Source organism: Mustelus asterias, chromosome 9 (genome assembly GCF_964213995.1).
Source record: "Mustelus asterias chromosome 9, sMusAst1.hap1.1, whole genome shotgun sequence".
NCBI classification, from domain to species: domain Eukaryota; kingdom Metazoa; phylum Chordata; class Chondrichthyes; order Carcharhiniformes; family Triakidae; genus Mustelus; species Mustelus asterias.
The window spans coordinates 123,465,799-123,488,356 of record NC_135809.1 but is presented as its reverse complement, the minus strand read 5'-3'; the positions used below and the strand labels follow the sequence as shown (position 1 = coordinate 123,488,356).

General features: G+C 41.8%; 1 protein-coding gene across 1 annotated transcript in view; it reads right to left on the bottom strand.

The window, feature by feature from the left end:
- Positions 1 to 22,558, bottom strand: part of zdhhc13 (zDHHC palmitoyltransferase 13) — a 43,100-nt gene that overhangs the window by 19,962 nt on the left and 580 nt on the right. Inside the window, exons 2-12 of the mRNA XM_078220993.1 lie at positions 20,746 to 20,918; positions 13,183 to 13,305; positions 12,975 to 13,052; positions 12,041 to 12,185; positions 10,625 to 10,689; positions 10,365 to 10,527; positions 8,338 to 8,469; positions 6,400 to 6,533; positions 3,536 to 3,636; positions 1,761 to 1,885; positions 692 to 754 (exon numbers count right to left, since the gene is read on the bottom strand). Coding sequence (XP_078077119.1) covers positions 692 to 754; positions 1,761 to 1,885; positions 3,536 to 3,636; positions 6,400 to 6,533; positions 8,338 to 8,469; positions 10,365 to 10,527; positions 10,625 to 10,689; positions 12,041 to 12,185; positions 12,975 to 13,052; positions 13,183 to 13,305; positions 20,746 to 20,918 — 1,302 coding nt within the window. The remainder of the gene's footprint in view (positions 1 to 691; positions 755 to 1,760; positions 1,886 to 3,535; positions 3,637 to 6,399; positions 6,534 to 8,337; positions 8,470 to 10,364; positions 10,528 to 10,624; positions 10,690 to 12,040; positions 12,186 to 12,974; positions 13,053 to 13,182; positions 13,306 to 20,745; positions 20,919 to 22,558) is intronic.

Genomic DNA, 22,558 nt, shown 5'->3' with positions numbered 1-22,558 from the left:
AAACCTCTCATCCTTGATTGCAAAGACATCATGCTACCAATTAAGTTTCACTTTTAATAAATCTGATGAACAGTTCACAGCCTAATTACTTGTTGAAACAGCATTTGCTCTGTTATCTGAAATTAAGAGAACACAAGAGAACTCAATTCCAGGAAGCTAGCATGGTGATAAAGGTCTCTATTTAGCTCTAAGGTAACACTACCATATGTAGACATTGTGCATACAAAGCCACATTCCAGCCTGTTGAGAGCCTTTGGTATTGAGCATGACAGAAGTATCACAATACAAACTAAAAATAATTTCTCAAATATTATATTGCGGCTGCATTAAAAAGGTTTGCCCTGATCCTAACCCAAAAAAATGGCCAGATGGTCGGAATACAAAGAACATATTCTAAGTAAGAACTCAATAGAGAAGGAATGGTTGGGCTAATGAAGGAGGAAATTAATAGAAAGAGAGCTTGTAGAAGGAAAAGATAACAGAAGTTCTACAACATAATTAGTTGCCAATTCAATCAAAAAGGTTCAATTTGTAAGAAATTAATTTAACAAATTTAAACCATATGTCCACATAATTGCTACTGTGAGCTATGTTTTGGTAGAAATACAGAATTGTATTAGATAAAGCTAGTTAATTCGGGAAAAAGAAATCATTTGTTAATCGCTTAACTATTACTTCGATTGTCACTTACAAGACACCTCGTACAGAAGACCCTTGGATCTAAGCAATCAGCTTCTGCAAGTGCCACGACAGTCTGGAAAATAAATTAGGAACATTAATGTAAGAAATGTATAAATTCAAGAGATTTCACACACAACCTTTAGGAAATAAGCACTACCCATGAACTAGTTTATTTTTTGCATTTGGTAACAAAAAAGACTCAGATACTTTATGACAAGATTAGTGGAAGTCTCAGAGTGTGATACAAGGCTTGATATTTTCACTGCAGCAATTTTCGTCTCACCTTCTAAAAAGATTTGGGTTTCACTCAAAGAATGTTCCCGATGGTGGGGGAAGTCCAGAACTAGGGTTATATTTTGAGGATAATGGGTAAACATTTTAGGACTGAGGTGAGGAGAAATTTCTTCATCCAGAGAATGGTGAATCTGTGGAATTCACTACCACAGAAAGTAGTCGAGGCCAAAACATCGTGTGATTTTGAGAAGGAATTAGATACAGCTCTTGGGGCTAAAGGGATCAAGGGATATGGGAGGAAGTTGGGATCAGGGTATTGAATTTGATAATCAACCATGGCCAAAATGAATGGCAGAGCAGGGTCGAAGGGCCAAATGGCCGACTCCTATTTTCTATGTTTCATAGCTCAATGTTTGTATCATTGTTGACTGTCAGACTTTGCAGCGCACCAGTTCTCTACAGCGCTGAATGTGACTCCATAACTTGCAAAGTGAATTGATGGCAGAGAAGCTTTTGGGACATTGAGGATGTGAAAGGCACGAGACAAATATAAATTTTTCCTTTTGCTTGCCATTTTAGCACCCCCATTAGTTTCAACTGAAGTTGTGTTTCTGAAGCAACTGCAGTTATTTCCACAATGCTCGAAGCTAAAAAAAGTGACTACAATCAATCTTGTCTTACAAGTTCTGTTCTGGGGAGGGGAGAGAGCAGAGGACAAAGAGAAAAAGCACAGCAAGTGCAAGAGACGGAGAGAAAAAGGGAGCGTAAGCATGCAATCACAAGAATGCGGAAGCTAGTTAGAAGACAGCAAAGTCTCACAAAAGTTGATTCTCAAATATCTTTACCCTGTTTTGCTCTTGCTCTGGAACCTGGAGGTATCCAGGGCCTATAGTCCAAGTTTTATAAAAGTAATAGATACAGCCTGTAATGCTAAGGGCAAATGGAATCTGAAATTTTGAATCAGGCATATGTAAGTTCACGGTTAAGGAAGTTTCAGTATACTAATATACGAGCAGTCTTGTATGGTGTGTGTAACCCACAACACAAAAACTGAAAAAACACATTGTGGAAAAGACGAGATGAAATCCTGCTAGATTAACATTCCAGGCACCTTTTCAAATTCACAAAAAAATGTTTTAAATCCTATGCAACCCACACCAGAAGCTGCAATAAGGAAAGAAGAGAACACCAGGCAAAAATAGCAACATAATTTGAAGATCAAGGTGTTTCAGAGCACAATAAAAATTTAGTTTAGTTTATTTATTAGTGTCACAGGCAGGCTTACATTAACACTGACCCCCCTGAGTGGGATTGTGGTCAGTGCAGATTCGATGGGCTGAATGGCCTCCTTCTGCACTGTCGGATTCTATGATTCTATGAACACAGCAATGACGTTACTGTGAAAATCCCCTAGTTACCAAACTCTGGCGCCTGTCTGGGTACAGAGGGAGAATTTAGCATGGCCAATGCACCTAACCAGCACGTCTTTTGGACTGTGGGAGGTAACTGGAGCTCCCAGAGGAAAGCCACGCAAACACGGGGAGAACGTGCAAATTCCTCACAGACCCAAGCCAGGAATTGAACTCGGGTCCCTGGCGCTGTGAGGTAACATGCTGTGCCACCGTGCCGCCCACAAGTAGAAATGTTCACAAACAAAAGAGAATTGAAAACAAAATTTGTCCAATGAAAATGTAAAATGAATAGAAGATTCAAATTTAGACTAGTGCCAGTCCGAACATATACATTATACAAACTAAACATTTGGCACCAATAACCACAGACATCGGAATTCTCAATTTAAGTAAGTTACAACACAACCATAATTAAACCAATAACAAGGCTATGTATTAGAATTATATAACTTATTATGTGACACTATTGAACAGCCAGTTGACTCCCACAGTAAAGGAAAACTTGAGCCAAAAGTTTTATATGTGATCTGTGTCACACCTAGCATGGGGCAGTCGAGTATGAGAAGAAACATCCAATAAAGGCCTAAGGTGGCAGCGTAGGTATAAAATAAGCTGATAAAACCTCTCCAGAGTGAGACTGACCAAAGATGCAAATTTGATCAACTTAAAGTGTGAAAATAGATTAATTTTTATAACACAATGGAAATAGTAAGAGATGCGAGCCACATTAAATAAAAACAGAAATGCTGGGAACACTCAGTAGGTGAGCAGCTAGTGTCAGTGGCGAGACCCTGTTGGAAAACTACACTTAAAAAAAACATTTCATCGGCTGTAAAGTGCTTTGGGGCATCTTGAATTCATCAAAGGTGCCAAATAAACACAAGTTTTTTATTTTATAAATGTGTTCAAAACTCAAATGTAAGCTTTAGCTGAGTTAGGAGTCTGACGATTAGGAAAATTCAACATCAGCTTCATGAAAAATGCGCCGAAAGCATTGAACTAGATATGCAACTAAAAGGCAAACAAGCTATCATCCTGAACATTATCTTGTACTTGTTTTGCTTCGTGTGATCAATCCAATGGCGATTACTTTGTTTAGGTGCAAAACACATCACTCAGCCGACATTTAAATTATTTCATGTTGTGTGTGAATGAAATTACTTTCACTTTCAAGTCACGGTTTCTACAGCGATATTGAAAAAGGATATCAGGCAAGAACTGGATGAACCACGTAATAACCATCCAAAAAAGCGAGGCTGCCAGAAACGCCAATGGAATGTAACTATATGTCTGCATACTTATAAAACGCCTACAGAGAGAAAAAATAAAGGAGTAATGAGTCGCAATTAGTTTTGCTTATTTTACTTCCCTCTCAGGCAGTTTTCTTTGCTATCCTGAAGACTCAGATTCCACAAGGTCAATTATGGTAATATAGTGCTTAGGTAAGTGGGCTAGTAATCCTCAGACAGGATATCATGATCCAGAGACGCAAGTTCAAATCTCAACGCAGCGGTTGGGGAATTTAAATTCAATTAAATAAATCTGGAATTAACAAGGTAGCAATAATGGTGACAGTGTAACTACTGGATTATTGCAAAAACCCATTTGGTTCACTAATAACACTCCTGAGGGAAGGAAATCTGCCATCCTTACCCACCCTAACCTGTGTGTGACTCCAGACCCACATCACTTATTTCTTAAATAGCCTTACTCAGTTGCATTCAAGAAGGGGGCTCCCACCTTCTCAAAGGTAATTAGCGCTGGGTAATAAATGCTGCCCTTTTATTAAAAGCAAAATCGCCCCGTGACCTGGCGCAGCTGCCCAATTCTTCATACATAGTCTGGATAGCAAGCTTCAGCAGGCTATTCATCAGGTCAACTCATCCAGGCTTAATGCCTGAAAATTAGCTGACTTTTCCATTACGAACTCAAGGCATTTGAGACCAACAACAGTTCTGTGAATTGCTGCCCCAGCAGCAATCAGCACATTCAGCACAGACTAAAGGTCAAATTCGTCATTGCCACTTTACATGGTTCAGCCATTCACTTTATTTATCAACTGAACTATCAAGGGAGCAAAGATTTGCATTTTATTAACAATACGTTTTATTTTATATAACTATTCAACTTGAAAAGTCATTTACTGGACTGAGCAAAGGCATTGCATAATACAAACCATCAGTGTTCTGGATTCAACTACATTCATAATAAAGCACGAGAGAGAAACTTCGATAAATATTTTTATTAACCTACGTTCAATTATGAAAACATGCAGGAACATACACTGGCACAGATTTATGTTTAACTGTCGTTTGTCATGCTACCAATAGCTGCAGCACAAATCTATTAAGTTCATTAAAAGGATATCTGAATCCCCTCCTGAACCAGCAATACTTTGAATAAACACTGCCCTCTTCTGGTTGTGTGACAGAGAAACAGACCTGTAAGGTTTTGAAAGCAAACAGCACGGGACTGTCAAAATGACTGAACTCCCAAGTCGCAATTTCGATCTGTCTCTCCTGCACTACACTACGGGAATCATTCGAATTTTGCCATACATTTTCCATGATTGTTCCCAGGTGCATTCTTTTGGCATTTCAGGTTCTCAGCAGATAGCTGGTTATCTGGTGTCAGCAATGAGACCTGTCAGCAAGCAGCCTGAGTGACCAACCTGAGACAACCAGTTCTGTATATTTAAATTGAGAAACCTCAGTGCTAGTTGACATGCGAGTCCTTTCACTTATAGAGCTCCTTACAACAAGGACCAAGAGGCCTTCTGCTCAATGTAGAGACTCAAAATGCTGGCTGCGTCAAAATTCTTCTTTGCGGGAGATCAATATCACAATTGTGATATTGCAGTTTTTAAAATAAAATGTTGCTTTTACAGTGATTGTCTCGCATATTAGAATCTTATCAGCCCTACAGAATAAATTATTCTGTGGTACCACTTCAAGATAACGTTCTGTCCCTATACATAGAGTGCATTGACCAAAGTGTGTAACATACAGATTTGAAAAGTTAAAATCAATGCAATTTTTTAAAGTTTATTTATTAGTATCACAAGTAGGCTTACATTAACACTGCAATGAAGTTACTGTGAAAATCTCCGAGTCGCCACTCTCCGGCGCCTGTTTGGGTACACTGAGGGAGAATTTAGCACGGCCCAAAATGCACCAAAATTTATTACTGCCTGTTAAGCAAATCACAGCACAGGAGTACAGTATATTATAGCAAACACATACACCTGATAAATTTCTCAGCTATGCTCCGTTGTTCGGATTATCCTTTACCCAAGATATTACAAAAATTAGATCAGCAGAATACTGAGTGCATAGCCAGATCACTGACTCGTGGTAAAGTTTACAATCAGCAAGGCAGCACCAGACGAGTAGTATGAACCAACCAGAGGATCCTGGATTTGCCACATTTCATACATTAGAAACAATATCTTTCACCTTGAAAACATATCTATGGCACTTAAGTTACAGTAGGTATTTTGCAATGGATTAATGTAGCCATAGGTGGGGAGCTGTAAAGAGAGAATAGCCTTGCCATTACTTAGTGAGTGAGCTCATAATAGCTTCTATCTTTTAGAATATTGCCAGCAGTCGCACTATTTTACTGCCCTTGTTGGAGTGCTGCTCTCCCCCAGCATCTCACTATATTCATATACCAACATGTGTTATAATCAACAGGATAGCAGTGGAAAGAGCCAAAGGGGGGGTGGTGTGTGTGTGTGTGTAATTGAAGACATGAGAGCTGCCTAACCCTTATATTTTATCCTTCATTATTTACCCAAGTGTATTTATGTTCTGCATCACTGGATAACTATCTAAATTCCAGACACTGATAATTTCACCCCATCACTCATCCTTTCCTCCCCTCCCATCAGGTCCTTATTCAGGAGCACGCAACCAAGGTAGCAGCCTTACCGTCACACCATCAGGTAATTTTGTATAAAATTAGTGGTGATGGGGCACGGGGAAAAAGGGGCGGGAAGACTAAATTTACTTACATTACATTGTGCATGTGTGAATTCTAGTGACAATTAGAGAATTAAGAGTAGGCATACCTTATGATAAGCTGTATTACAAGCCAAGTAGAAACAAATAATATGCCTTTCAGAAGCCAGGAGTCAGATTCCATATCTGCTATGTAGCCTGTCACCCATATCACTGCCACTGCCATCAAAAACAACAGGAGAAGCTGTGGTTCAAGAAATAATTTAATCAATAACTGTTTTTAAATTCCCTTGCATCAATTTCTTTTTCTTGAATATTTTAGCATAGACAAGGACAATAACAGTATGGGGAAAAGAGGAGGAGGAATACCTGAAATGTGCATAAATAAACGCAAAATAATGTGGATGCTGGAAATCTGAAATAAAAACAGAAAATGATGCAGAGACAGAGGTCTGGCAGCATCTGTGGCAGAGAAACACAGTCAACTAACGTTGAGTCCAGTTCTGTAGAAGGGTCAACGGACTCGAAACGTTAACTGTGTTTCTCGCTCCACAGATAGTGCCTGACGTGCTGTGTTCATCCAGCATTTTCTGAATTGTGCAATTGTTTGATCAGCATATTTCCATTCCAACGAGAGTAAAGGCAGCACTGGATCTCGTTCTGGAGAATTGAAATTATGTAACAAAAGTGTGAGGCAATTTGGATCCAGTGAACACTATCTTTAGGTCTAGAGCAGTTATGGAACAGGACAAGGAAAAACCAGATGCGTTACAACGCTCAACTGGAAGAACTCATTTCAGTGAGTTGAAAAGCAATACAGCCCAGGTGGATTTGAATCAAAGATTAGAAATTAAAATAGTAAATAGCCAATGGAGTAGCTTCAGAGGGAGGTGGGTGGGAAGAGCATCCAAAGCTAGCACTCCCTGGATGAAATTAAACAGCAAAAAGACACTCATGATAAATGTCAGATTCACAGTACAGAACCAAGCTGAAAAGAGAGAGCCAGGAGAGCATGATGGAAAAAGAGAGAGTATGAGAAGAAATTAGGCCCTAATATAAAAAGAAACCCAAGAATCCCTTACAGGTATATAACAACTAAGAGCAGTCAAAGGAAGATTAGGGGCCAAAAAGGAGATCTTGAGGAGGGTGACGGCTTGGTTTGAAGACTAAATGAGTACTTCGCAACGAACTTGACTAGAGAAGTGGATGCTATCAATGTCACAGCAAAGAAGGTACTAGAAAAATTGGATTGGATAAAAAGGTGAACAGGATGCAATTAAGTCCAAAGATGTGTGGGTTAGGTTAATTGGCTATGCTAAAAAAAAATTGCCCCTTAGTGTCCTGGGATGCGTAGATTAGAGGGATTAGCGGGTAAAATATGTAGGGATATGGGGGTAGGGCCTGGGTGGGATTGTGGTTGGTGCAGACTCGATGGGCCGAATGGCCTCTTTCTGTACTGTAGGGTTTCTATAAAGTGTTGGCAGCATTTAGAAGTAGGCTTACATTAACACTGCAATGAAGTCACTGTGAAAATCCTCTAGTCACCACACTCCGGCACCTGTTCGGGTACACCGAGGGAGAATTTAGCATGGCCAATGCACCTAACCAGCATGTCTTTCAGACTGTGGGAGGAAACCCATGCAGACACAAGGAGAACGTGTAAACTCCACACAGTCAGTGACCCAAGGCTGGAATTGAACCCAGGTCCCTGGCGCTGTGAGGCAGCAATGCTAACCACTGTGCCACCATGCTGACTTTGCTGTGAATGGGTTGGAAGGGGGGGGGGGGGGGGGGGGGGGCACTTTGGGTAGGCCTGGGAAGGGTGCTCTTTTGGAGAGTGAGTGCAGACTTGGTGGGCTGAGTAGCCTCCTTGTGCACTACAGGGATTTTATGGAGGGATCTCACTCGAATTAAAGTCTATTACACTGAATGCTCCATCACAATGTTACATTACAAGTCACGATGAACCACCAGAAAGGATGATTACACAATAACTACCCATTACCAAACACAACTAAATTCAGGAACATTTCTAATTTGTGACCTACCTTGTATTTTTCAAAATTCTTCAGAACCTTCAGCATAAAATGGCCTCTACTTCTGTCAATAGTTGCATCAAGCAGGCAACGTATTATCCAAGGATTTCGGTTCTGCTGGGCTAACCCCAGAGGAGTTTCTCCCTGTAAACAGTTCAGCAAATTCCAATTTATCAGCATTAGAACAATTCTGATTAGTACTTGCAAAAAACAACATCCTTGGAACTACAGAAATATTAAGCCCAGCAGCACACCAACATGTAGCTACAATTCAGCGATGAGAATTATACTTACCATGATGGCCACATTGCTAAGTTCCTTTTACAGGCCAAAAAGATAACAGAAACTTTGAGTTCTACTGACCTCCTGCTGCCCCAGGTCACTAGTCCCAGCACTGTCCTCTTTGATGCAAGAGGCAAGGTACCCAAAATAACGCAAGATGAGAAAAAGGGCAACATACCATCAAAAGGTGCATGCCCTTCATACCCACCTCTCTCAGAAATGTGATTTGCAAAACCATTCTCTAATCTCCGGAATACAGGATCACAACTGCATCGGCGAATAATCTAGCGTAATGGATTAGTACACCTCAAAAGATTTAAACAAATTGAAAATAAAAAGCTAGTAAAAGGGCAATGGAGCTGATTATGGATCAAAATAAAAGGGACTTGAACATGATGGCAGGAGCCATAGCTGGGGTGTTAAACAAATACTTTGCATCGGTCTTTACCAATAAAGATGCTGTCTAGACTATGGTTAAAGAGGTAGTTCAGACACTTAAAGAGCTTAAAATTGATAAGGAAGTGGTATTGGATAGGTTGTCTAACTTAAGGTTGTTACAGCACCATGATCTGATGACATGCATCCACGGAAATTGCAGAGGCACTGACCATAATTTTCCATCTTCCTTAGACTCAGGGGTGGTGCCAGAGGGTTGACAAATTTTAAATGTTACACAGGCCAGTCAGTTTAATTTCAGTGGTGGGGAAGCTTTTAGAAATGATTATTCAGAGCAAAATCAATGGTCACTTAGGCAAATGTGGATCAGTAGCAACATGATTACAAAATTGGCTGGAGTTAGAGAGCAGTGGTTAATGGATGTTTTACAAACTGGAGGAAGGATTATAATTCCCCAGGGTTCAGTGTTAGGACACCGGTTCTTCCTGATGTTTATTAATGATCTAGACCTTGATTTACAGGGTACAATTTCAAAAGATACAAAACTTTGGAATTATTGTGAACCACGAGGAGGATACTGTGGAACTTCAAAAGGATGTAGACAGGTTGATGGCATGGACGGACAACTGGGAGATGAAATTTAATGCAGGCAAGTGTTTAGTGATTCATTTTGGTAGGAAGAATGCATAGAGAAAATATAAAAGGTACAAACTCTAAAGGGAGTGCAGGAGCAGAGGGACGTGATGTATGTGCGTATTAACTATGGAAGGTGGCAGGACAGGTTGAGACTGCATAAAATATTGGTTCAGCCTCAATTGAATATTGGATTCAGTTCTGACCCCACACTTTAGGAAGGATGTGAAGGCATTAGAGAGAGTACAGACAAGATTTATAAGAATAGGTCCAGGGATGAATAATCTTTCTACAAAGCTGAAGTTTAAGAAGTTGGGACAATTCTCGAGAAGGTTGAAAGAGATAGGATGCAGGTATTCAAAATCATGAGTAATCTGGACAAAGTAGATGGGGGAAATTGTTCCTTTTGACGGAAAGATCAAGAGGCAGAGGGCACAGATTCAAACTAATTTTAACAAAAGAAGCAATGGAGAAACAGGGGGAAAACTTTTTCACGCAGCAAGTGGGTAGGGTCTGAAATGTACTACCTGAGTGTGTGGTGGACGCAGATGTTGCTCTGGCTGAGTTCAGCTAAAAATTACACTACACAACTTAATTCGATTGTTGACTAAATACAGCTTGAAAGAGGGCACTGAAAGGTTTCATAACAGCAGAATGTAATTAGATGTGTAGCCTACTTAAATAATTCGGACAAAATCATGCAAGGTAGACATTAGGTATTTACTCACCATTGCATTTATAACTTCAACATTAGCGCCAGCATCCAGTAGTGCATTCAATGCAGCCACATTTCCCGATATTACTGCCCAGTGTAGTGGTGTATTTCTGTGTACTTTATCAACAGCATTTACTGAAGCGTTTAATTTTATAAGGAATCTCGTTGGCTCGGGCCTAGATTAAACAGATTACAATATTACACCTGCTGGCCTGATTAAATAGATGTACAGAATTTGTGTATGAAGCCAAAAAACAAATATATTGGACATACCCTATTATTCTGCTTGCTGCCATCATTAATGCTGTTTGCCCATTCATATCAGGTGTATCTACATCCTTAAAAAAACAGAAAACATCTCACTTCTAGAGAAAAACAAGTTTTGATTTCAATGAGATCACAAACTGATTGGATTGTGTTCTGCCTGAGATTTCAAAATAAAGGGAAAAGGAGACCATGGAAGAATGAACGGATTGCTTTAAGCTAAATTTGACCGATAGCTGCTGGGAGGCTAAGATCTCTCTATAAATGTGAGGTTATTCACTATGGAAGCAAAAACAAGGAGGCAGATTACCACCTGAATGGCTGTAAATTGGGAGAGGGGAGTGTGCAGCGGGACCTGGGTGTCCTTGTGCACCAGTCACTGAAGGTAAGCATGCAGGTGCAGCAGGCAGTAAAGAAGGCAAATGGCATGTTGGCCTTCGTTGCGAGAGGTTTTGCGTACAGGAGCAGGGATGTGTTGTTGCAATTATACTGGGCCTTGGTGAGGCCACACCTAGGGTATTGTGTGCAGTTTTGGTCTCCTTTTCTGAGGAAGGATGTTGTTGCTCTCGAGGGAGTGCAGCAAAGGTTTACCAGGCCGATTCCAGGGATGGCGGGACTGATGTATGAGGAGAGATTGACTAGATTAGGATTATTTTCTCTGGAGTTCAGACGAATGAAGGGGGATCTCATAGAGACTTATAAAATTCTAACAGGTCTAGGCAGGATAGATGCAGGGAGGATGTTCCCGATGGTGGGGGATTTCAGAACCAGGGGTCACAGTCTGAGGATTCAGGGTAGACCATTTAGGATGGAAGTGAGAAGACATTTCTTCCCCCAAAGAGTGGTGAGCCTGTGGAAATCATTACCACAGGAAGTAGTTGATGCCAAAACATTGAATGTATTCAATGAATTCAAGAGGCGGCTGGATATAGCACTTGGGGTGAATGGATTAGAGGTTATAGGGGAAAAGCAGGATTAGGCTATTGAATTGGACGATCAGCCATGATCGTAACAAATGGCAGAGCAGGCTCAAAGGGCCAAATGACCTCCTCCTATCTTCTATGTCTCTCTCGTGTTCACTCGCAAAGCAAATGATCAATGGTTGGAAGACCAGGACAAAATAAATTTCTATCAGAGAATTTTAGCGCGCAGTAATTGTAGCTATGGAGATCTGTGAATGCTGAAGCTTGCAAAATTTCATCGAATGGCCGAACCACGTAAGTGTTACTATAAATCACAGATTAGTGATACCCAAATAAATTGAGTAGCACACATTTCATATAAATTAACTGCACACCAAGTATTAGATCTCTATTTCTCCTTAGACTTAAGTTCAGCAGGAACTTCTTCAAATAAATGCTTTTTTATTATGACAATACAAGTATCCTCGAGACTTCTCACACCGTACAAAAAAACCCAACATACCTGACCTTTTGCCACAAGGTATGCCACGATAGGCATATGTTGGAACTGAACTGCAAGGTGAAGACAGGTGAATCCTTCCCTATCGAGCAGGGTGGGATCCGCTCCATATTTCAATAGTAACACAACCATAGGCAAGTGGCCTTGCCTGGAATATATTAAAAAGTACTCATTATATGGTTAAAAAATCCCATTAGGGCAAGTTACCATGCCACAGTTAGAATTGCTATCTCTATTATTTTTTACAATCAGCAACAAGCCACAAAGTATTTTAGGCTTATTTTGAAATCAATGTCAAATTTAAGAGTCACTGACACATCTTGCATTTTCTTATCACATGGTTTGAATATAAATGCACTGTTTAGCTTCAGCTTGGTTGCAGCAGCTCCTCTGCATATTGCACAAAATTTCTAATTTTTCATGCTGATCCAGTCAACTCAACACTGCGCTCCCCTCCATGATTATCCACTTTCTTTTTCTTCAACCTTTCCAAACCTATCTGGACCATAACAAGTCACGGACATCAGAAGAATTATTATGTGGAAGTAAGGACATTATTCATCGATAAAGTAAGGACATTATAAAGTTAATAGCCTGCTCAGTTCCCCCCAAAACACAACTGCTAATAAGATTTTAAACTCAATTGTCAAATTTCAAGATTAATCTTAAGTTTTACTGAAGTACTAAAAAGTTGAAAAATATTCTGAAGACAGTTTACTGTCAAAGGTTTGTGTATTGTAGTTGTCTACAAATCATGGAAATTTAGCAGCTGGTGTTGGAGAACAGATGCATGGGACATGATTAATGAGGTTACAGATGGCACATTCAACAGAAAACATTGCACATATCAGACTTTCCTATCTTCCCCAAGAATATTTGGATCTTGTGCCTAGAGATCAAATTTCCGAAACTTGTTAGAAGAATTGAGTATTTCTACCTGGTAGCCCAATGAAGAGGTGTTGAATTTAAATCTCCACCCAGCTGGTCCACAATGGAGCCTTTTGAAACATAGTACCTGTGGGCGCATTTTGGTGAAGTTAAAACAATGTAAATATACATCATGCAAATTTGTAGTAGCTATTGTACAAATTAAATGTGACGTTAGAATGATAACATGCTTTACAAAGAGAACTAATAGGACTTACTTCACGAGCTCTATTCGGTTATTGATGGCTGCCCAGTGAAGCAACGAGACATTCTCTTTGTCAGGCTGTCGAACATCATAACCAGCTTCTATTAGCTCTTTACACCTGTCAATTATTCCGTATCTGGAAGTGTAAAATGAGTTCTTTGTTAGAAAGAAAGGGGAGACAGACGTGAACTGTACCTAAATTTATGGAAATTAGTTTCTTACAAATAGGAGCCAAGCCATTGGCAAGTATGAAATTGTTCTTTCCAGTCCAGGAGCTATTGAAGAAACATACTATTGGGAAATATACCGGTTGAACTTCTTTGAAAAATTTATTCATAACATGTAGGTGTCACTGTCACGATCATTATTTATTGCCTCAAGTCCATTTGCCTCTGAGAAGGTGGCAGTGAACTGCCTTCTTGAACTGTTGCAGGCCTTGTGGCGCAAGTACACCCATAGTGTTGTTGGGGAGGAAATTACAGCATTTCGATCTAGTCACACAGTGTACAAGCAGCTGATATAGTTCCAAGTCAGAATAGTGTGTGACTTGAACTTGCAGGTGGTGATGTCCCCATGCATCTGTCGTCCTCATCCTTCTAGGTGGCAGAGCTCATGGAACTGGAAGCTGCAGAAGCCTTGGCGAGTTGTTGCTATGCATCTTAAAGACAGCACATGTTGCAAACAACTTGCATGTACATGGCTCCACTACCATACAAAAATATCCCGAGGCACTGCACAAAAGTATAATCATAAGAAAATCAAACGGGTGACTTAAAGCTTGATCAGTGAGCTGGGTTTTAGCAAAGGTTTCAAAGTGAGGAAGTTTGAGAGATAGTTGAAAGCACGTTGCCAAAAGTGGGCTGAAGAGCGAGGTGGATGCATAAAATGCCAAAGGGGAGCAGGATACCAGCAGTCCTAGTCAGAGTGCTAGCTACTGCTGGATTAGGAACAGAATTGTGCTGTTGATCTACTGTTACATTTCATATTCAAACAGGGAGAAGTGACTACCATCCTGGCAGTGTGACTTGGATTGGAAAATGGGTACAAAAGACAAAAAGCTCATTCACAGTCCCACCTGGAAGTCCCAACTTCTCTCTCTGACCTTTAATTTAAGTGAATTTTGTGGTCTTGAAAGGGAGATCAGTGCCAGATAACGGAACACCTTTGGCAACAAATTCATCTGGAAATGAGCTATGATTGCTTACTCATTTCAAGTACATAGATTTGATTTTGATTTATTATTGTCACATGTGTTAGCATACAGTGAAGAGTATTGTTTCTTGCGTGCTATACAGACAGAGCATACCATTCATAGAGAAGGAAACGAGAGAGTGCAGAATGTAGTATTACAGTCATAGTTAGGGTGTAGAGAAAGATTGACTTAATGCAAGATAGATCCATTCAAAAGTCTGACAGCAGCAGGGAAGAAGCTGTTCTTGAGTCGGTTGGTATGTGACCTCAGGCTTTTGTATCTTTTTCCCGACGGGAGAAGGTGGAAGAGAGAATGTCCGGGGTGCATGGAGTCCTCAATTATGCTGGCTGCTTTGCCGAAGCAGCAGGAAGTGTAGACAGAGTCAATGGATGGGAGGCTGGTTTACACGATGGATTGGGCTACATTCATAACCTTTTGTAATTTCTTGCGGTCTTGGGCAGAGCAGGAACTCTTACCAAGCTGTGATACAACCAGAAAGTAGAGAGGAATTTTCACCTTCTCTGAGCTGCTGAAGAACTCAGATCCGAGAAATGAAAGCAAACTGGGATGGCTAACGTCTGTGGTTCATAGGATGCGTTTTTGAAATCTCTATCTCTAAAGAGAGTCTGTCGTGGTTTGGAACGACGACAAGTAGGTTTCACCACAACCATCTTGACATTCAAAATAGGTACTGGACAATTTAGCATCTTGAAATTGTTTCCTGTGAGTCAAACTGCAGGGGAAGCAACTGCAAGGTGTTTCAAGCATTTTTGGCAGTAGAGACTAGGCACCCTGGGGTAGAATTAATGGCCATGCATTCCGCAAACACAATTAACATGAGGTATGTTTCGTGAAGAACATCTTTAGTGACTCACAGGGATTGACATCTTGTTTCTAGTGCATCAAATACAATTTAATGTGAATTGTTTTAATACCGTTCTCTTAATCAAGGGAGCTCAACACCCATAAGCCTGCTATCAAAAGATGAAAAACATTTTCAAGAACTAAATTAGAATGTATGTAACGAATGTAAGTTGTGGTGCTTTCCTTATGTGGTTTCCCACAAAAAGTTTGCTGAAATTCACTGTCGATGCTAATGCATCAAATTACATTTAAGTGACCTTTCCGTCATTCAGAGAGTAGTGGGATTTGGCATTTGGAGTGAATGCATGGCGGGTGTACAGTCCACCATTCCCTGAAGTGCAGACCCCGCAAATAATAAAGGGGCCGAATCACAGAATACTCCAATTTGTGGCATTGGTCAATGCACACGTAGCTTTAAGTCATCAAAAAGTATTTCATAAAATATTCATGGAAATTGCACCTATAATAGGAATATCATAATTATGACTGCACTTGCAATGGCCTGCTCAGTGATGCCCAGTTTGGGTTTCGCCAAGGTCACTCAGCTCCTGACCTCATTACAGTCTTGGTTCAAACATGGACAAAAGAGCTAAATTCCAGAGGTGAGAGTGACAGCCCTTGACATCAAGGCTGCATTTGACCAAGTGTGGCATTAAGGAGCCCTAGCAAAACTGGAATTAATGGGTATCAGGTTGGAGTCATACCTGGCACATAGGAAGGTGGTTGTGGGGGGTCAGTCATCTCAGCTCCAGGACATCTCTGCAGGAATCCCTCAGGGTAGTGTCCTCAGCCCAACAGTCTTCAGCTGCTTCATCAATGACCTTCCCTCCGTCATAAGGTCAGAAGTGGGGATTCGCCAATGATTGCGCAATGTTCAGCACCTTTTGTGACTCCACAGATACTGAAGCAGTCAATGTTCAAATGCAACTAGATCTGGACAATATCCAGGCTTGGGCTGACAAGTAGCAAGTAACATTCGTGTCACACAAATGCCAGGCAATGGTCATCACCAATAAGAGACACTCTAAGCACCGCCTCTTGACATTCAATGGTGTTACCATCACTGAATCCCCTACTGTTGACATCCTTGTGGTTACCAATGACCAGAAACTCAACTGGACTCGCCACATAAACACAGTGGCTACACAAGAGTAGGTCAGAGGCCACGAATACTGCGGCAAGTAACTGACTCCCCAAAGCCTGTCCACCGTCTACAAGGCACAAGTCAGGAGTGTGTTGGACTACTCCCCACTTGCCTGGATAGGTGCAGCTCCAACAACACTCAAGAAGCTTGACACCATCCAGGACAAAGCAGCCTGCTTGATTGGCATCACATCCAGAAACATCCATTCCCTCCACCACCGATGCTCAGTACCAGCAGTGTGTACTGTCTACAAGATGCACTGCAGCAATTCATCAAAGATCCTCAGACAGCACCTTCCAAACTCCCAACCTCTCCCACATGGAAGAACAAGGGCAGCATATACATGGGAATGCCACCACCTGCAAAATTCCCTCCAAGCCATTCACCATCCTGACTTGGAAATATATCGCCGTTCCTTTGCAGTCGCTGGGTCAAAATCCTGGAATTCCCTCCCTAACGGCATTGTGGGCCAACCCACAGCACGTGGACTGCAGTGATTCAAGAAGGTAGCTCACCACCACCACCTCAAGGGCAACTAGAGATGGGCAATGAATGCTGGTCAGCCAGTGACACCCATGTCCCACAATTGAATAAAAACTTAACTTGGTACCTCACCAGCACCTTCATGGAGTGGTGGAAGTGTAATCCACTGTAATTCCCCACTTCTGAAGGTGGCAATCTGTGATTAAAATGAAAGCCATGGATGGCAGCAATGGTGTGCCATCATGTTTCTGATTGATAGGCAGGTGCAGTCATAATTATGGCATTCCCATTATAGGTGCAATCTCCATGAGTATTTTATGAAATACCTTTTGATGACTTAAAGCTACGAGTGCAGTGACCAATGCCACAAATTGGAGCATTTTGTGCAATCATCGGCGAACACCCCCACTTCTGACCTTATGACGGAGGGAAGGTCATTGATGAAGCAGCTGAAAATTGTTGGGCCTGGGACACTAGCCTGAGGGACTCCTGCAGAGATGTCCTGGAGCTGAGATGACTGACCCCCCACAACCACCTTCCTATGTGCCAGGTATGATTCCAACCAGTGGAGAGTTTGCCCCGATACCCATTAATTCCAGTTTTGCTAGGGCTCCTTGATGCCACACTTGGTCAAATGCAGCCTTGATGTCAAGGGCTGTCACTCTCACCTCTGGAATTTAGCTCTTTTGTCCATGTTTGAATCAAGACTGTAATGAGGTCAGGAGCCGAGTGACCTTGGCGAAATCCAAACTGGGTGTCACTGAGCAGGTGCTGCTTGATAGCACTGTCGATGACTCCTTCCATCACTTTACTGATGATCGAGAGTAGACGGATTGGGCAGTAATTGACCGGGTTGGATCTGTTCTGCTTTGTGTGTACAGGACATACCCGGGCAGTGTTGTAACTGTACTGGAAAAGCTTGGCCAGGGGAGCAGGAGGTTCTGGAGCACAAGTCTTCAGTGCTATTGCCGGAATGTTATCAAGGCACATTGTCTTTGCAGTATCCAAAGCCTCCAACCATAGGAGATTCACGAGGTTGATTCCGGAGCTGAGAGGGTTGGCTTATGAGGAGAGACTGAGTAGACTGGGGTTATACTCATTGGAATTCAGAAGAATGAGGGGAGATCTTATAGAAACATATAAGATTATGAAGGGAATAGATAAAATAGAAGGAGGGAAGTTGTTTCCACTGGTGGGTGGAACTAGAAGACATAGCCTCAAAATAAGGGGAAGCAGATTTAGGACTGAGTTGAGGAGGAACTTCTTCACACAAAGGGTTGTGAATCTGTGGAATTCCCTGCCCAGTGAAGCAGTTGAGGCTACCTCATTGAATGTTTTTAAGGCAAGGATACATTTTTGAACAGTAAAGGAATTAAGGGTTACGGTGAGCGGGCAGGTAAGTGGAGCTGAGTCCACAAAAAGATCAGCCATGATCTTATTGAATGGTGGAGCAGGCTCGAGGGGCCAGGTGGCCTACTCCTGCTCCTCGTTTTTATGTTCTTATATTTTGATATCACATGAAGTGAATCAAATTGGCTGGCGACTGGCATCTGAGATGCTGGGGACCACTGGAGGAGGCCGAGATTAATCATCCACTCAGCACTTCTGGATGAAGATTGCTGCAAATGTTTCAGCCTTATCTTTAGCACTGATGTGCTGGGCTCCTCCATCGTTGAGGATGGGGATATTTGTGGAGCTCCCTCCTCCAGTGAGTTGTTTAATTGGCCACCACCATTCACGGCTGGATGTGGCAGGGATGCAGAGCTTAGATCTGATCTGATGGTTGTGGGATCGCTTAGCTCTGTCTATCACTTACTCTTTATGCTGTTTGGCACCTCATTTTTAGTTTTGTCTGGTGCAGCTCCTGGCATGTCCTCCTGCACTCTCCATTGAATAATAGATCCTACTGCCATTGCCATTTCAAAAATGCCCGTTCTACATAGTTACAAAAGTTTACAAACAAAATACTGTAGCAAAGGGAGATTGTTGTAAAATGGGGTGCACTAAATTGCAATCTCAGAGATTACGTTAACTTTTGTTGAGGTGGTGTTAGGGGAGAGGAACAAACCCTCTCATGATCTCACCATTTTCTGTAGCACGACAGAGTTGGATCGGCCATTTGTTTCCACATACAGAAGAAAACTTGTTTGCTTGAGCATTGGAATAGAAGCTGAACATTGTCAGCAGTGCCCAGTCATATATTCTAATGCTGGACAGAGACAAAGTAATTCTTCATACTATTTCCTCAAGTTGAAGACTGCAAGAAACATTTAACAGCAGAACAATTAGGTGACAGAATTCAGTGTAGTAGTACTATCTCATTATCATGGTCCAGATTTTCTGATTCCAATACCTGAACTCTGAGACCCTCACTACTATTGAGGGTCATAATGGCATCGGAAGTTCTGGTGAGCTGAGTTACGTTTGAAACCAGAACTTTCAGTAGCTCAGAAATGGCTGCGTGCAAACCCTCGCTAACAGTCCACTTGGCATCTGATACCACATGAACTTTGGGTTACTTTTTTGTGAACAGTTATTTACTTAGAGCTGTCCCGAGCAGATGTAACCCTGCTCAGGAACACAGTTCTAAGTAAACGAGATGGAGTTTTGTCTTATTCATTCTACAGGATGCAGATGTTGCTTGTTAGGCCAGCATTTAATGCCCATCCCTAGTTGCTCTTCACCCCCTGCAGTCCCGACAAGGCTCACAAACACTATCCCCCCAATTCTCCCCCCCCAATTCTCTCCCCCCCCCCCCCCCCCCCCCCCCCACACACACACACACACACACACACACACACACACCAAGTCCCGACAAGGCTCACCCCACCCCTCCTCAACTCTGGCTACCACTTGGAATTGCTGGCTCTTTGGTCTGGCCTATGTTGGATCAGAGTTAAATTGTCAGGGAGGAAGGCACCCAAAAACAAAGAGAAGTCAATTTAAAACCTTTGAAATTAAATGAACTGAAGACGGGGATTTCAAGAGTTTTCAGTTCATGATGGACAGACTTTGCTTCAGTTGTGCTTCACCACCAGGCCTTCAGACTCAGCTCAATGCTGGATTCCAGCTGGTGCCGGGACAGGAAAGTTCAAAGGCTCCGGAGTATAATGGTAAGGGCACAGTTTAAAAAGGGGTCAGCGGTGTGTTCCCACTCTGCCACTGACTAGAAAATCTTGGCCAAAGTCAATTTTTAAGTGTGTTTATTGCATCTTACGTTTATGCAGATATTTTTGGATGAACTTCCAAAATATATGGCCAGAGACATACTATTTTCTAGGGTTCAGCAGAGCGAGGACCATTTCACAATAAATACACTATGATAGTCCAAAGATGTTCTGATTAGGTTGATTGGCCATGCCAAAAAATTGCCCCTTAGTGTCCTGAGATGTGTAGGTTAGAGGGATTAGCGGGTAAATATGTTGGAATATGGGGGTAGGGCCTGGGTGGGATTGTGGTCGGTGCAAACTCGATGGGCTGAATGGCCTCCTTCTGCACTGTAGGGTTTCTATGATTTCTCAGATCACTTATACCTTCACTGTAACTAGTCCTTGCTACATTACTGCAAGTCACTTCTTCAATCTTCAGTCTTGATCCAGCACTTAAAGACATCGCAACAGACCTTTGGTGCCAGGTTGTGTAAAGACCCACAAAAGAACTTACAGGAAGAAAAATTCAAATTCTGCTCTCAAAAAAAAGAGCTTTAAAATCCAGAAGATAAGGAAAGCATGCAGGAAAGTGGAGTTGAGCCAAAAGATCAGCCTTGATTGTACTGAATGGCGGAGCAGGCTCAACAGGCCAGATGGTCTATTCCTGCTCCTATTTTTGTTCAGACAACCACATTAACTGATGGTTTACATACTAAGCAATACCAGCACTCACACTGCACTTACTGTGTGGCTTTCACAATATCCCAGTTGCTGTAATCTTCCATGAAAGCAAGGTCACTGTCATGTTCAACTGGGCTTGCGGCTTGCTCAGAGTTGTTGTACAGCTCCTCTCTGCTGTTGCCATGAGATCCTTGTTTATGTGGCTCATGGTGCTCATGGGGGCAGTTGAGTTGACACTATAGATGAAACATATTAGTAATGAGACAGTGAAGTTACAGGGGAAATGGTCTCCCTTTTCTATGTCACGTATTACATCCAATTGAGAAAACAGTTAACTAGTCCAAAAAGCGAACGGTTTGACGAATACGGTTGCTTACCCCACCTCCTTTTAAGAACATTCATTACCCCTTTCTCCCATCTTGCCCCTCCCATTCCGGCTGCATATCTATAAGGAACTGAACTCAAAAATAGGTACAAAACCTACCACGAGAGACTATAAATGCACTTCATTGCTAGAAACGAATAAGCTCTAATCTATCAGTGACTGAAAGTGAGGAAGAAAAGCTTGTGAAAGAAGTGAAACTTTGCCTGCATTTGTTCAACTGAGACGTTTCACAGTGGATGTAAACACTAGAATTCAACCAGCAGAGCAATGAAATTCTCAATGCTGCAGATCTGAGTAAGAAATTACAGGAAATATTTTGTAGCACCTGCAGTATTTGGCACCTCTACATTTAACATGTACTCCTTCTAATATCCCTGGTGAATAAAAATTATTCAGGTTTTGTTTACCAGTCTCAGGTGCAACACCATTCCCAAAGATTTTCCTTAAAAAAAGGGCAAAAATATTTCAACAGCGACTGAAATACCAGAGACAAAAACTGAAATTAACCCAGGCCATTTTCTAACAGTGGCAGCAAACACGCTTAACCGGATGACCACAATTTCAAAAATATTGTGCAACTTGATACTTAAGTATGCAAAAGCAGCTAAGAATGATTTACTGACTCTTTGTATCCGCCTAACTCCACCTGAGCATGAGTAACAAGAGCAGAAATCAAGCATACATCTGAGTGCTCCATGACAAAGCACACTCAAGCAGAATACATGTATTTCATACAAACACTAAATGCTTTTATATGAAGTGTAAGAGGGAACTGGTTGCATGGCATTCAGAATTTTCCCAATACTTCTTTTGAAAGTGTTGTCCCCGACAAATAACTCGAGTACTGACACTTGAGAGCTTTCTTTTCAAGTTGGCATTCTGTTAAGTTCTCAGTACCCAAAACAAATTGGCTGTTTTTTAAGCTTCCCAATCACAAATGAAGAAAGAGTCACATTTCTTCCCAGCCTCCACACCCAGACACAGGGAGTTAGGTCCTCTCCCCCAGCAGCGAATACACAGTGAGGGGGTGCAATTAGCCAGGAATAGGGCAAAGTTCTGAGGGCCGCAGAAACCACCCGCCTTCCCATGTTCAAGGTGACTCCCCCCCTTTGCAACCCTCAGGTCCCTGACTGGACCTGGAGTTGAGGCCCACGACAAGATCAGTCATCATCTGACAGAATGGCGGAACAGTCTCACGTGGCCGAATGGTCTACTCCTGCTCCTAAGTCCTATTATCTCATTAAGATGAAGCAAAATATTGCGGATGCTGGAATCTGAAACAAAAATAGAAAATGCTGCAAAATCTCAGCAGGTCAGACAGCATCTGGAGAGAGAAAATAGAACCAACGTTTTGGGTCTGGACAGACCCTCTCTGAAGGGTCATCCAGACTCAAAAAGTTGGCTCCATTCTCTCTGCACAGATGTTGACAGGGCCTCCTGAGATTTTTCAGCATTTTCTGTTTTTGTTCCTGTTATCTCAACCTTGACCCT